The sequence below is a fragment of the Vidua macroura genome, chromosome 4, assembly GCF_024509145.1.
Source record: "Vidua macroura isolate BioBank_ID:100142 chromosome 4, ASM2450914v1, whole genome shotgun sequence".
Lineage (NCBI taxonomy): Eukaryota > Metazoa > Chordata > Aves > Passeriformes > Viduidae > Vidua > Vidua macroura.
This window is the reverse complement of record NC_071574.1, coordinates 20,954,847-20,968,895: the sequence shown is the minus strand read 5'-3', so window position 1 is coordinate 20,968,895 and position 14,049 is coordinate 20,954,847. Positions and strand designations below refer to the sequence as shown.

The window sequence follows — 14,049 nt, the reverse complement described above, 5'->3', positions numbered from 1 at the left end:
TATTTCTGTAGTTTTCTCAGTCTGATGGCTATGAAAGTCTGAAGCAGCAGCAGGCTTCCCCTGGGCAAGAATGACCTAGACAACAGGACAGTTACATAACCTGGCCTTTAAAAGGGCTCCTGTGAAAAGGAGGGGAAATCTTTCCATGCAAAGCCTTGAGTGGGTATGATTTGCCAGGTGCATTTAATGAGGTTTTTAGTTGGTCTTGCAATAATCTGCTCAAATTAATACAAAAATAAGATGAATATTTTATGAACACATGGCCCCAAGTCTATAGGCATTTTTTTCTATGCTTATGCAGAAATACTTGTACTAATCACAAATTAATTAATTTTATCAGAAGTAAAGGAGTATATTATATTCACAATTTACAACCAAAGGGCAAGAGGAGCAACAGCTGGAACAGTGCAGGATAAAAATGAAGCAGAAATGTCTTCAGAAGGAAAGCTGCCCAATGTTGTAAAGATATTAAATTTGTCTATCTTGACACTATAACATTAAGTAACTAATCCAGACTTTTAAAAAGCTTCAGGAATTGAAGCAATCTTCTTATTGTGCAACAAGAACTGTGAGATCTTTTCTAAAGTTCAGGCCAGTAATATGGATGGGAATATATCACATTAGTCCCCCTCTTTGTATCCTCCAATTTACTGTCCTAGGACCTTCCATAAACATGTGACATGACCAATATGAAGAAATCATTCTGTATTTAGCCAGAACAGTGGCATGACCTGCTGAAAATCCAATATATTATGGGTATTAATGTAAAATAAGCCTTTTGGCAGTCTAAAAAGCTTTCTGTAGATCCCAAAAAGAATCTAAAACCATTTTAATTAATTTGTACGTCTGCATAGTCAGCTAAAAATGGTTGTTTAAGCAATACAAACTGGCAGCACACAGTACAACTCCCTTGATATTCCTTTCCGAGTATGTTACAAATAGTTCAAGAAAACCAAATGGTGGCTAAACAAGTTTCACAGGAATTTATTTTTTGGTACAAGATAGAATAAACCAATATAATTTTCTAGGCACTTAAAAAGATAAATAAAATTACTTTCACCTGCCAAGAATTGAAAACAGCATTATTTTCTTTTCATAGATTTTGAACATAGCAATTAAGAACTAGAGAAAAGGTATCACTTCCTAGTCCCTGAGAATTACCCTGTATGGGTAATTTTGCCTTAAATGTCTTCTTCTCTATTTCCTTCTGCCTAAAAATAAGAAAAAGACTGAGGCAAAACAGATTTTACAAGAAAAAGTGTGACTTTCTGGTTTTTAGTATTGTTGAAGTTTTAGAAGCATGCTTTATGGGTGATAAAAATCATGTTTTATAGAAAAGAAAGGAGAGGATGAGCCAAATGGGACTGTAATGTGGAGAGAGAATAAAAACAATACAGCAAGATAAAAGGAAATGAGCAAAGGAGCAACAGCAGGGGAAAATAATGAGCCAGAACAAAAGCCCCACCACTAACAGGGTTTGCAAATATTTCCAACAGCAAGAGAAATTTGCAGACATGGAAACAAAAGAAAGGAAAACAGAAAAACCTGGTCTTTAGGAATGGAATCAACCAAATAATTTCTTTCCTTCCTCCCAAAGTGATGCAATGCCCAGCTCCTGCAGTGAAAAAAGAGGTCTCTTGGCCTGGAGCAACAATGGAAGTCTGTGGATGTATGCACAGCAGTCATCACCAACACCACCAGTCTCAGTGGATCCAGGTATTTTGGAACACAAGTTATGCAGTTCCATTTGTTCCTGAATTTGGTATGGACCTAAACTCACACCTCTAATCAGCCACTTTATCATACTCATCTCTCACGTGTTAACAGATCTGTAACTCCATGCACAAATATGCTGCCAGGCAGCTCCACAATGAACCCACACAGGGCACAATGAGCATCACTAAAACTGGTGTCACCTCTCTGAAAACATATTGAAGAGCAAGAACAAACACCAGCATACAGAAGGTGAAGTGGAGGAAAAAGGTGAGGAAAAAACACTGTGAACCTCCAAATCAGTGAAGGAGGGTGAGAAAATGTTCCAGGGACTGGAGACATATACACTGTGGCCTCTGGAGAGAACTGTACTAAAGTAGATGGATATGCCCCGAAGGAACTGCAGCCCATGGATAGCCCACACTGGAGCATCTCCTGAAGCACAGTAAGACACTCAGTCCCAGATACCAATTAAAACTAGGAAAGCACAAATGACATAACCTCTTAGCCCTGCCTTGAGTCCACTGAAATGCTCTCATCATTTCCAGAGTCCCATAACTAATATTACCTATGGCTTAAGCTCATTTTATATTTACATTTCCAATTCAGCAAGCTTCTGACACAGAAAAAAATGGGCTCACTTTTGTCCGGGTATCAGAATGATTAAAAATTCCTGGATTTATTTTGCTATACATATGTGTGTGTGTATGCATATATGTATGTATGCATATATAGATATATATGAACCAATGTCAGAGGACAGTACAACAAAACTTCAAAGAAACTTGTGATGGTGGGAGTATGACCAGATGCATGAAAATGTCTGAGAAACCAACTGTTCATTATTAGTCTCATGATTTTTGTTCATGTTAAATTTCTGTCCAATTACTTGAGTGGTTTTTTGGGATATTTGGATGCTTGCAAAACTTACAGGATCTCAAAAGCTGACTTCACTGAAGCCTGAAAGAATCACTGAACTGGTCCATTTGCAAATTTTACCTCTAACCAGTGAAACTGCTTCTTCCATGTTGTCTTTGTTTCTGTAATATCTGAAATTTGGCAATTTCTTAGGGGTTCTCTTGGCAGAATTTATTCATAACATAACAGGACTCCTGTAGTAGATTTGTCTCTGGATTATTTTTTTTCTCCTGAATCATTTCACAGACTGAAAAATGAAATAATAGACATACACATGTACACAAAGTTATATTCATATGGACACTTTTTAATACCTGCACACTGGGAAGCTCGTCTTTTATGTGTGCACTTAAAACTGTTTTATGTGTTTGAGACATGAAGATCTTACTGTCTCCATCACCTGTTTCATGCAGTTGTGCATTTCCCATTCTTTGCTCAAAATGTAATATGCCAATGCAGGTGTTGGCACTTTTCTCCAAATATTCGACAGTATGCATGCACCATTACACATAGTATCAAATACAAAACTACCACTTAATTTCATCATTAAACTTATCAACAGCACCACCAAGCTTTTCCTTGGTGCCTTTAGACAAATTAAATTCTTCCTGAAAGTAATGAAGCTGGTTCTGAATATAAAGTTGTAATATGGTTTCCAAGTCATGCACTTTCAACTCCAGCATGATTTAATAGGTGCACACACAAAAATATATCTTTGCAAGGTTTTTTTTGTAATGCATTTGGTAGCAACCAAACAGAAGTGTTTTTTTTTTTCCTTTTACTGCTGGTATCCAATAGATTCTACTTTCATTTTAACGCCTTTTTTTGTACAATACAAAAGAAACATTACTACTTCCCAAATCTCATTTATAATGCTTTCCCTTCATGCTCCTTCTTGCTGTTTTATAATTAATGTTAATATTCTGTTGACTCTTAAGAGGTAGAAGTTTCCATCACTAAAAATGAATACATTAATACTAAGAGAGCACTGTTTTGAAATGGAGGCCAAGTACACTGCCTGGATATAGTTCTCACTGCACTTCTATTGAGGAAGAAATAGTAATAAGTCAACAATAGAAATGGCACTTTCTGTTTCTTTAGTAAAACATATTATACACTGGCTTAATCCTCCCAGTTTTAACACTTACCTAAAAATCTAGCGCATACTGAGCCGTTTAAACTAGTAAAGTGACCAAATAGTATAAATATACCTAAAAACTATTGTTTAAAACTGGGTAAACTCAGTTTCAGAATATAAGCCACTGATCTCCTATCTGCTCAAAACCAACAACATGTCCAGCTGTTTCACCATGCACACAGTATCTATGCCCACAAAAAGTCTTAATGATCATGCTACAAATTATTGTTAATGCCTTTCATAAACATGATAAGCTACAGGAATTTTTTTATTGCCCCAAATGCATATGAAGTTAAAACAGAATAATTCCTCTGCTGGTATTCACAATATTCTATGTGTTTTCAGATTGAAATAGCTTCAGAAGATTAAAACAAACAAAAAACCACTATCTGAAAAAAATATCTGCCTTCAATTCAAGCAGGATGTAACCTTTCTGCCTCTCTACAGTACCCCAGGTTTTTTGAGACTTGTCTGCCTTTGACTGCTCATAACTGTTAAAATCACTCTTGCTCCTTCTCAGCCTTTCAACATTTATCACAGAATATTTGCTTTAGGTGCAACATTTTTGCACCTTTGTTACTTTTAAGTCCATTCACTCAACTTTTACTTCTCCCCCTCCTGTGCTGTACAAAACAGCCTTGCACTCACACATTCAGAAGTCCCTGGAGGAAAGCACAGAAAGCAAACTCAGGTTAGCTGGTACCACTTGAAAATTGAGACAAACACCATGTACTGGTTAATGCAACAAACGTCTGCATCTGTTAAATGCCAATGCTCAGAATGAGAACAAAGTATTTTGCCAATAGTGTTTTAGCATTGTATCTCTGTTAACACAGTGTTACCATTGCTTGGAACAAGACACAGCCTTTGGATCAAGCTAATGACATGGGCATCATTTGTTTTTGCCTGGTTACTTGGATATTTATAGAATACTTTATTTTTGAATATTTACAGGATAACTCACTTAAGCTCTAAAGAGCAATTACCAAATGACCAAGCTACTCTTGGTCACCCTTTTTGGACCAGCTGTTCAGTTTTTTATAGCTATGTGGTGTAACACCTTTTATAGGATTTACCTGGCAAGGTTTTAGTGGTGGGGAGGAGAGCAGGAGTGGCTTTGTCAGCTAGAAGTTTGTATCTTAGAGATACCAGTAGCAAGCACTTACTCTGTGAATGATCTTCCAGTAACAAGCAGTCCAACTGACTACAGTCATTGCATGACACCAGAGGCTCCATGGCTATGAAGTTACTCACCATCAAAGGAAAGAAATCTTTGCAGTGTGGTAAAACCAGTCGTAAGGGTAACAGAGATGTCACATGCACTTGAAATCAAGGTGTACAACATGTTAACAAACATATAAGACAGATCCCAACTGGATTCCGGAATGAGGAGAAAGAAATGAATGTTACTATAGAACTCCTACAAGCAGTTCCAATAGTAGATTTACTGCAATGCTCCCACAACTGACCAGAAGCCACTGACCTTCAGATCACAAAAGGCTGTGCAAAAGTGAGCAATAAAATATATCAAAGAAAAAGACAGGTATGAAGAACATTACATATTTTTAATCTTTGATTGTTTGAACTAGATGTGCTGTATCACTCTCTACTGCAATAATAATTTTTTTTAAAAAATCTTTCATCAGACTGTTTAATTAAACTAGCATTAAGTTCTTTCCTATGCATATAAAGTACTGATTGTGTATCCTTAAAGTCTGAATAGTACTTGTCAGTCATGGGTTTTTTTCCCAGATCATTCAAATGCTAGGTAAGCAAAACAGCAAACTGAGTAATTTTTACTGGTTCATACTACTTTGTAAAGTTATAGAAAAATGAAAATAAACCAACGAAATTACAAAAAAAAAGTATTGGAAGTTATGGGCAATTTCATGGGAAAGTTAAAAACCCAACTCTTAAACTCCAACCCAAAAGCCAAAGGGCTGGGCTGAGTTTTGCACTGAAATGATGGCTGCTAGCAACATCTCTGTGATGCAACAGATACAGAAATAAACTAACTCTTTGAGTATTTTAAAGCATCCTTTCACAGACTTTGGAGGAACAGGGAAAAAGCTTCTTTATTTAGAAAGTGAAACTTATTTCCTTCTCATTGGAATCCTGAAAACATCTTTTGAATTCCACTATACTTCTTTCATTAACTTATACAATTTTTCACAACCCTCTCCATTATCCATATATATATTTCTTTAATTGAAATACAGATCTCTGTGCCAAAAAATCACAATGAAAAATGTTACCTCTATCCTCTTCCAAAGAGCAGTATCTGACAAAGACTCAAAATATTATCATAATAAAGACAGTGATGAAAGACGGAATCAAGAGGTAGGCATTTCTATCCATATCAATGATTAGAAAAAGGATTTTTGTTCAAAGAAAGAAGGAAGAGTTGTAATAGGTGAAGTTCAACAAGGAAGGTGAAGTTCAACAGGATAATATGCCCATTCTTGCTTCTGTCATTTCTTTAAATTATGCATTTACTACTTAATTGCTTTTACAAGATAATTCCAACAAGTACACTATGAACTAAGCAATTATACACACAAAGAAATTCCAGGCAACCTGACCGAAAGGGCAAGAGAAAATGCTGAAGGATGACTGTCAGGATCCAAGAAAAGACAATGTATGACTGAGAAACAATAACATCATGTTAATGGGTACAGAATCAGCCAACATAATGCAACATCCCTTGTGAAGAAGGTTCATTCACTTTCAAGACTGGCATGAATATTTAGCTGAACACTATTTTCAGTTCTGCTCCATTTAGGAATAACTGGTAAGATGTTATTTTTGAATGAATGTATTATGTCCTCTGTTTGAAATTAAAGCTACTGGTGATAAATGTTGCTCCAGTTGAGAAACTGTTAGTATTATATACTATGAGGCCTGACTGAACTGGTGCAGTAAAAAGATTCAAGCAGTGTTTCTTGTTAGTAATAAAATAAACTGCCAGAAAAGGGTAAAGAATACTGCTGGCACAATCACCTTCTAATCTTACCTGGTAAACGTGGGAGTAGGGCACATCCTGGTGAATGAAGTCCTTCCTGGGTAAGGTTACACAGAAGCAACTGACAGTGGTGAATTTCACTGGTTTCTTGCTTAATAAAGCCCTAAACTTGGAACTGCCCTTCCCTTCCCTACCCACCTCCACCCCACCCCTCTGGACAACAACCACCATTCACTCAAGCAGCACAGCCACATCCAGCAAACACAATGTTTACTTTGCCCCCATTGATTGCTCTCTTAGCAATATCTCTTAGAAGCCACAGGAAAATTAGATAGAAAGCACAGTAAAGCTATGATTCTAACGGATTAAAAAAAATCCGTGCATATTTTTAGAATCAGCTCTTCTGTTTCCTGGGATAAAGCTGGGTAAATTCTGGCCTTCTAAAAGCTTACCAAACACCCTACAGAAATGGTTCTTGAATTCCATGTAAAAATTATGTACATCATTATGAGCATTTATCAGATAGACCACATACTGAAAGGCCTGACCCTGTATTCACAGTCAGTGCAGTAGTGTTATTACTCGAAAAGGAAAAATACAGGTTTTTAAAAATAATGGTTTCCTCAGGTTTCCAGATATTGAAGACATAGTTTTTCAATCTCAAGAGACAGGCATGACTGAAGGATTTTCTTACATTTTCTTACTTCCAGTGAATCACCAATGGATGACTAAGTGCACAAAATCATAAGAATAATTTTTATTTCAAATAATAACTTTGTCATAGCTTACTAATAATTTATTCATAGATACATTTAATAATTAAGATACTGCCAAAAAAGTGATGCTTGACCATTCATAATACAAATATTATCTTAAGTAGTAGAATTTTGCCAGCAATGGTAACTTGCAGCTCATTTCATATACAGCAGTATTTAATTATATCCATAAGTGCAGAGTGTCCAGCTGTTGCTTTTTAATTTAATAATGATGGAACCAATGAGATGCTGATAGGTTTGTAAACTAAGCCTTCAGAACATGGAGAGTTCCACAGGGCCTTTAAAAAGAAACAAAACAAACAAAAAAAAGAAAGAAAAGAAAAAAGAAATGAAATTAAATGAAATCTTAGTGATGCATGGTTTGATGGCAACACAAAGTAAATGAAGAATTACTGTTTCTGCTGTATGCAGTCATGCAGGCAGCATGTAATAATAAAGCTTCTTTCACAATAATGATCAACACAACGATGATTTAAGTGACAATGTAGAGAAAAAAAAGGAATATTACTGGTCAGCTTGTGCGTGACACCGTTCCAGTCAGAAAACCCTTATGTACAACAGATGCCATGTTTTTACTGGAATAAGGTCACCAGACTGAACTATGCTAACAGAGGAAATCTACATGCAACATGCACACAACATTAACACATTTCCACATCACAATAAAACTGTGTAAGCAGATCAGCCTGTAATAAAAAGCAGCCACCCTATGTGTACTAATGTAGCAAAACCTATACACATTGCTTATAATGCAGTGGTTATCCATGCCTCATTTCTCAATTTTGTTTGTTGATCTTTTCTTCAAGGTGAAATAAATTTTTTCTCCTTTTTCAGAAAATATATTCAACACCTATCATAAAATGCTGCTATTTTTTAGAATTTTTGATTGTTATTGGGTGTATTTTACTAAATTCCCAGTTCATTCTTTTGAACAATATTTTACTGAATTCCCAGTTCATTCTTTTGAACAATATTTGAAAAATATTTTGAACAATATCTTTAAGTGCTGCTATTTTCTGCCCTTACAAATATGACACTGCTAGTATTCAACAACAGAGTCAGTAAGGTATAATCTAGTAGATAGCTTTTTTATTTCAATCACATAAACCTATGTGAATATCCTGTTTGTCAGTGTCCTACTGCTTTCTATCTTTAATATAACAGGTCATAGTGGATGTAGTAAGTATTGCTTTTAATTCTAGGGATAGCTGCTCACTTAGTTCCTACTGAGAGCAGTCATGAACTGCTTTCTTTACAAAATAAATAATGCGACTAGAATATATTGCAAATACATTACTGCAAATAAATTTTGCTAAGTCATACTCGTAAGTACAGCACAAAAAATTAAAGTAAGAAATGAGACAAAAAGTCTAGATGGATAAATTTAAGTGAAAAAGCAAACTTCTGGAGAAATCTAAGGAGGAGACAGTGATGGAGCTAAAGCAGAAAAAAGTGGGAAGACTTCTGTCTGAACCAAACAAAACTTCTAGGATAAAAAATTAGGAATATCTAAAGAGCTTTGTTTGCTTCTCCCCCTATTCCTCTCCCCCACCCTAAGACATCTAAGCAAAATTAGTAAGTATGGTCATTACTTCAAAGTACCTCGTATTTTATTGTACTTTCAAAGCAAGATAGCAGCAGAATATCTGCAGATACAAAGATAGAAGTTTATGACAGAAAAATGTTGAATAAATAGAAAGATTTAAAACTTAAAAGGCAAGAAAAACACTGCAATGTTATTGAAAATTATATTACCAGAAAAGAGTGGTTTTTAAAGATCCAGAAACTATTAGTACTATATTAATTTCAGGTCTGGGAGGAAACTCAGTTATAATATCATCACCATATTACTACAAATATTTAAACAGCACAGAGCTTATCTATACAAGCATCCAGAAGCCCACTTGTATGCCACAAATCAAAACTGAAGATCATTCATCTCAATTAAGCATCACTGCAGAATGCAAATTTCATTCTTCCTTACTCCTGAAGATGGCAAAATTAAATGCAGGGTACCCTGCTGATAACCAGCCACAGAATGAAAGTATCTTTTTCATATGGCACACCTCAGTTTCTGTTCCAGAACCCATTTACTGCTGAAGTTTCTGTGAAAACCTGTTATCACTTTTCATATAGCACCACAAACACTAAACCCTCACCACAAGCATTTATCCTCCAGGGAATTTGGCACCAGTAACTTGAACCATTTTTCCCTGTCACAAGCAGGTGTAACAATTCATTCTTGTTCACAACTTGGTAGTTAAATGTAATTCAAACACCAAGTACATAGAGGTTTGATGGTGAAGTAATGTGCTTCATAAGGGTTGGTGGAAGGCAATCATTAAAACCAAAAGAAGTATCTTCCTAGTTTGACATCATCAAAATTTGATAATTTGCACACATAATGCACCACAAAAAAACATAGATTTTGAAATGATATTTTGAAGTTGTATAGTAAAAAATGGAAATTGGACATAAGAAGGAGAGAAAATGAATGCTAAAGGAAGTTGTAGGAAAGGATGTAGCATATCAAGAACAACTTGGATACCCAGATATGAATAGGTACACAGACATACAATCAAAGCAAATACTGAAATGGTTAATGGCTGGTATGGCTGGTTGATTTCTAAAGATTTTTTTTAAAGTAATGTTGCATTAGGGAAAGGTATATTATGCATAAGCTTTTATTATTTACCTGTATATATGAGACTACAAACTCAGAGACTAAATAAATAGATGGAGAAAAATAACCTAGGAGTAAAATACAACAGCAGATGGACATCAGTCTCCAAGGTAAGGAGCAGAGGCAGAAGTAGAAGGTATTTTCCAGTTTAGGTGGCAAAACACAACTCACTTCAGACTGTAACAAACTACACAAATACTTAGGGCAGGAAAATATTTAGATTAGACTGGACAGTTCAGGAAGTTCAACTACTTCAGTATTCTGTTCCCTGACTTCCTGAAGGAGAGGTCACAATGCAATGCAGTCCCTTTACAGTATCCATAACCCATGCTGGCTAGCTGGCTGCTGGGGAGGAACAGGAGCACAGCAGGAAGGTGCAGTTAAAGCACCCACCTCCCTGTCTTCCACTTCTTCCCAATCAAACACAGAGGCTCCGCAGAAGGCAGTGCCCAGGTTTTGAGAGGTTAAGGGAGGCACGCTGTCCAAGATAATGCACAGCAAGCTACAAAACAAATACCCTAAAATATGTATCAGTATGGATTTTAATATTGCATGATGGTACAGGTGATAAAAGACAGTGCATTTTATCTATCACACAGCACTGTTGTAAACACAGTGCTGGTGATCACCAAAGAAAGGTAATTTTTTCTGTAGCTGTGCAACCTAAACTGCAGCAGATTGACAGCAGCAGTACACAAGTTTGTTGTCTGAGACATCAGAAGCATCATACAAAATGTAAGGACCACTACACTGGAAAGAATGCTCATTAAATGGGGAATAAGTTTAGGACCAGTCCAAAGCCTGTTTACATCAGTTTCAATCTCAGTATGAAAGACAAAGAACAAACAGAATAGCAGTTCTCAGATATGAAACCTATAGCATCAGCAGAAGGCAAACACAGAAAAGGCATTGCAGAAATCATGTCAGCTCTTAGGAATTTCTGCTTTGTGGAGAATAAAATTAAGTACAAACTCTTTTAATCCAAATGCTGATAAGGATTGACAAAGTGGTGCTGAATTGTACTTCCCTTGGTGACAGAAATAAAAATTGTCCTGTGATTGTTTGATTCTGTTTTGAGACACAATTTAATCAAAACTAATCAGCAGTGGTTCATGCTGCAGAGTGTTTCTGTGATGCCTGCATGATGCTTTGGACTACCTATTTTGCTGGCAGCCATTATTAGATTTGTATCCCTTAACATGAACTTGCAATCAGTCCCAGTGCTAGCTGACTGCATCTATTCTTCCTCCGGTCCATTTTAGCAACCGGACCAACATGAAAGACATTATTCCTTGATCTCTCAATAAAAGAAAACTTTGCAAGCACAGGAAGGTGAAGGGTGTTAGACTGGCATTGATTATTGAAGACACATTAATAATTTATTATTTAGCAGCCTTGACATCACACTGTTGCACACACAACTCTTTCTGCAAGACTCCCAACATGTTTTAAATGATTCTAAGTAAACATATTGGAAAACAGAATAAATTTAGGTCTAGCATAAGATGAGGATTCCTTAAGATGCTGCACGAGAAAGCAACTAGCCTTTATAGAAACCCTGAGTCCCTTCCAATGTCTTCCCTGGTATACATACAATAGTCATGTTGATATTTTACTTTCAATTTCCTCAAGTAGCAAAGTTGTCATGTTAATCACTTAAGGACACTGTAGCATTTCTCATCATGGCAGACCCTCTTTCATCCTTATCAGAAATTACTTTAAACTTTATGTTTTAATTCCGTAATTAAGTTTCGCATTAGACCGTTTTAATACAGAAAAGACATTAAGCAGTTTGCTTTCCAATTCAAACAGTTCTTTATGAGAAACATTATCTTTACTGCTACAGACTTTATCTTCTACTTGCTTAATAAAACACTAGTCTAAAGCAATTTCTGCTGAAAAATCTGTGTGTGCTGTATAGGGAAAAAATCAGAGCTCTATCAGAAATATTATCCAACAATTCAAAGCTGTTGCAGGACATGATACCATCCAAACTTTACTGATCACCTTGACAGTCAGATTCTGTAATTATGTTATAGCCCCTGAAATAAAATATGCTATAACAACTTCCATTCTGCCAACAGCTCACGCACTTACCCAAAACACTCATTCAATACTGTTTATGCCTTTTCAGAGGAGTCCACAAAAGCAAGAACATTTCCTCTTTGTGAAACACTCTATTTCCCCCTTCTTCACCCATTCCTTCCTAAATATAGACTCCCCTCCAGATTTTTTTCATTACTGTACAACCTAAGGACAAAAGGATTAATTCCTCATCTAAGTCAAAGTCAGAACTTCCATTTACTTTTAATGACACATCTAAATGAACTCCAAGGCTAAAGGACTGTCTCAACTACTGGAGGATGTCCAGAATTAAAAAAAGTAGTGCTTTATTTTGGGGACTAACCTGTCTCAGTTTTTTCAACTGCAAAACAGGTAACTTAAGATTGCACAGTGGAACAGAAGAATATATGAGAATACAAACCAAACCACTCATAGAGCCACTGTTTCAAGCATTTCTGAATTATTACACTGTGTAGTGTATATCAATATTTGTACTACATTTATGAAATAATGCTATGCAAATTCCTAGTACCACTTTTATACAATTACTATCAGCTTCTAAATTTGAATTAAAGAAAAATAAAAATGTGAGGACTTTTCTGTTGTTGTTGTTGCTTGGTTTTTTAAATTAAAGTAGCAAATTTGTAATGATGAAATGAAGTTCAATTTTCTGCTTACCTCTTAAACCAGATCTGAAGTATTCAATGTATACTATTCTCAGAACGTGTAACTAATGGGGTGAAAAATACATCTTGTATTCTCTGATGTGTTTTATATTTTTCTATTTAATCAAATTTCATATTAGCACGATATTCTTGTAGTTGTACACACTTACTGACATCCTGAATAAAATGCTGTACAGATAATACTTGCAATAGTTTCAACTTGCTCTTTAAAATCTCATGCAAAAGCAAAGAATGTAAATGTAATTGCCACTTGGATTTATCAGAAACATAGCTGAAGTAATCATTAATAGCTATGCTTCACAGAAAAGCTGCACAATCTGATAAATAAAAGAGCAAGAATTTTAAAGAATATTACAAAAAGTGTTAACACTATTTGCACATTCCTCCTCACTGAGTTCCCCGCATTGTGATCATAGCAGGCTTGTGTTATTTCTGTAAATTCATTCAAATTTCTCTATCAACCCCTTGCAACAGAATTTTCACAAGAACTCTGTACCACATAAATACAGGTGACGTGTTGTTCCATAGAAAAACATTCAACACTTTTATTCTTACACTGCAACAGCCCGTACGATATAATACATTACTGAAACTGTGACAAGGTAGGAATTTTACCAGGGAAGTCTGAGAAATATGTTCCACTGATTGAAGAGAATGATGCTAAAGAAAAGGATTTATTTAACTTATTGTTGTTATTATGACATATAACACTCAAATCTCAGCCAGAAAACTGTACCTGTTTGGTAAAGGAGGTTCTAATGTTATTTTTACCTCCCCACCAAACTCCAAGGGAACACAGACTGGAAAAAGGGAAAAAAGATATAATCTGCTAACAGCATGAATCCCTGCAGCATGAGTACCACATATTTGATTTGGGAGAAAACAACCAAATGCATAAATCACATCTGCTTTAAAAACCCCAAGAAAACAACATAACCCAAAAATAAACAAAACAACACCAAAAAATCACCAAAACTTTACATATTTACTGTTTCTATTTTCAGTGGAAGAATTTTATTTGACATCTAATGCATAAGAAAGTATTGTGAAGGATAACTGGTCACAGGAGAAGTGGATATAGTATTGTAATATAGAAAAATGTTTTTAAA

General features: G+C 35.6%; 1 protein-coding gene across 5 annotated transcripts in view; it reads right to left on the bottom strand.

The window, feature by feature from the left end:
- Positions 1–14,049, bottom strand: part of CCSER1 (coiled-coil serine rich protein 1) — a 607,763-nt gene that overhangs the window by 211,104 nt on the left and 382,610 nt on the right. The window contains exon 10 of one of the 5 annotated variants that reach the window (XM_053976372.1): positions 7,521–7,785. The exons of the other annotated variants lie outside the window; for them this stretch is intronic. Within the exon in view, the coding sequence (XP_053832347.1) occupies positions 7,705–7,785 (81 nt within the window). The 3' untranslated portion in view covers positions 7,521–7,704. Of the gene's footprint in view, positions 1–7,520; positions 7,786–14,049 lie in introns of those variants that run through there. 5 annotated transcript variants of the gene reach the window in all.